Below are 935 nucleotides of genomic sequence, written 5' to 3'. Positions count from 1 at the left end.
ACAGAACTTTGCTCTTCCTGAAGGTTTTTTGCTTCCAAAAGGCAAGCCAAAGATGCACAGCACTGTGTGTGGTGGGGCTTTTGACATAGCTTCTGTGGCAGTAACTATTTTGAATTGTTCTTAAAACTATGGCCATACCTATCAGACTGTGTGAGTGTTGAATGAGATGCCTTTTTTGGCATCTTGCTTTGTGATAAATCCTTGACATTTACACAGGAAAAGACGTTTTGTAAGTTCAAGAGTCTTCGGGCATTTGCTGTTAAAAAGGAAATACCAGAACGTGTGCCTTCTGGAAAGCCTTTGAGGCCTTGCTTTTAAAAACTTGGGTTTTATCTGTGGAGCTGAGGTTTCTGTAATATTTGTGTGAATTTTTTGATCCTGAGCAAGTACTTAACTTGAAGGATGCCAGTTGATGTGTGTCAGACTGCTCATGTACTTTTCACCAGGAGTCGCAATACCCAGCGGGCTGTACCAGGCAAGATGAGGCTGGTGTGAAGCCCCAGGCTCTGCAGAAAAGTTCCTTCTTCTTAAACTGTTCCATTCTGCAGAAGTTGAGGAGCAGGGATGGGATAAAGGTCTCCCAGCAGGTCGTCATATAACTAAGCAGAATCCCTGGTGCCCACTGGAATGCATCACCTCCTAAGCCCCATTACAGCGTGGGCAACCGGGATGAATGAGTTTGATCCCTCCGGGTATCCACTGGGGAGGGGAAGATCAAGAGCTTGCCTTTATCTCTGTTCGGTCTGAGGAGTGGGAACGCAATCTCGGTGTGTAACATGTGATATCTGGTTTCCAGCAGGGAAGCTCTCCGGAGGCCGAGCAGCATCCCCCAGACCCTCCGCACCGCCGAGCAGCGGCGCTGCCAAGGCGAACAACACCCCCTCGCAGCCGGCCGAGGTTCCACGGGCAGCTGTCCCACCGGAGCCTCCCGGCAC

The 935-nt window shown here is 49.7% G+C and overlaps 1 protein-coding gene across 1 annotated transcript in view; it reads left to right on the top strand.

Annotated features, from left to right (window-relative positions):
- The window catches only part of WIPF3 (WAS/WASL interacting protein family member 3), a 21,049-nt gene that overhangs the window by 15,682 nt on the left and 4,432 nt on the right, over positions 1–935 (top strand). Inside the window, exon 4 of the mRNA XM_031057627.1 lies at positions 797–935. Coding sequence (XP_030913487.1) covers positions 797–935 — 139 coding nt within the window. The remainder of the gene's footprint in view (positions 1–796) is intronic.

The sequence above is a fragment of the Geospiza fortis genome, unplaced genomic scaffold, assembly GCF_000277835.1.
Source record: "Geospiza fortis unplaced genomic scaffold, GeoFor_1.0 scaffold95, whole genome shotgun sequence".
Classification (NCBI taxonomy): Eukaryota; Metazoa; Chordata; class Aves; order Passeriformes; family Thraupidae; genus Geospiza; species Geospiza fortis.
The sequence above is the reverse complement of the archived record's forward strand: the minus strand, read 5'-3'. Positions and strand labels throughout refer to the sequence as shown.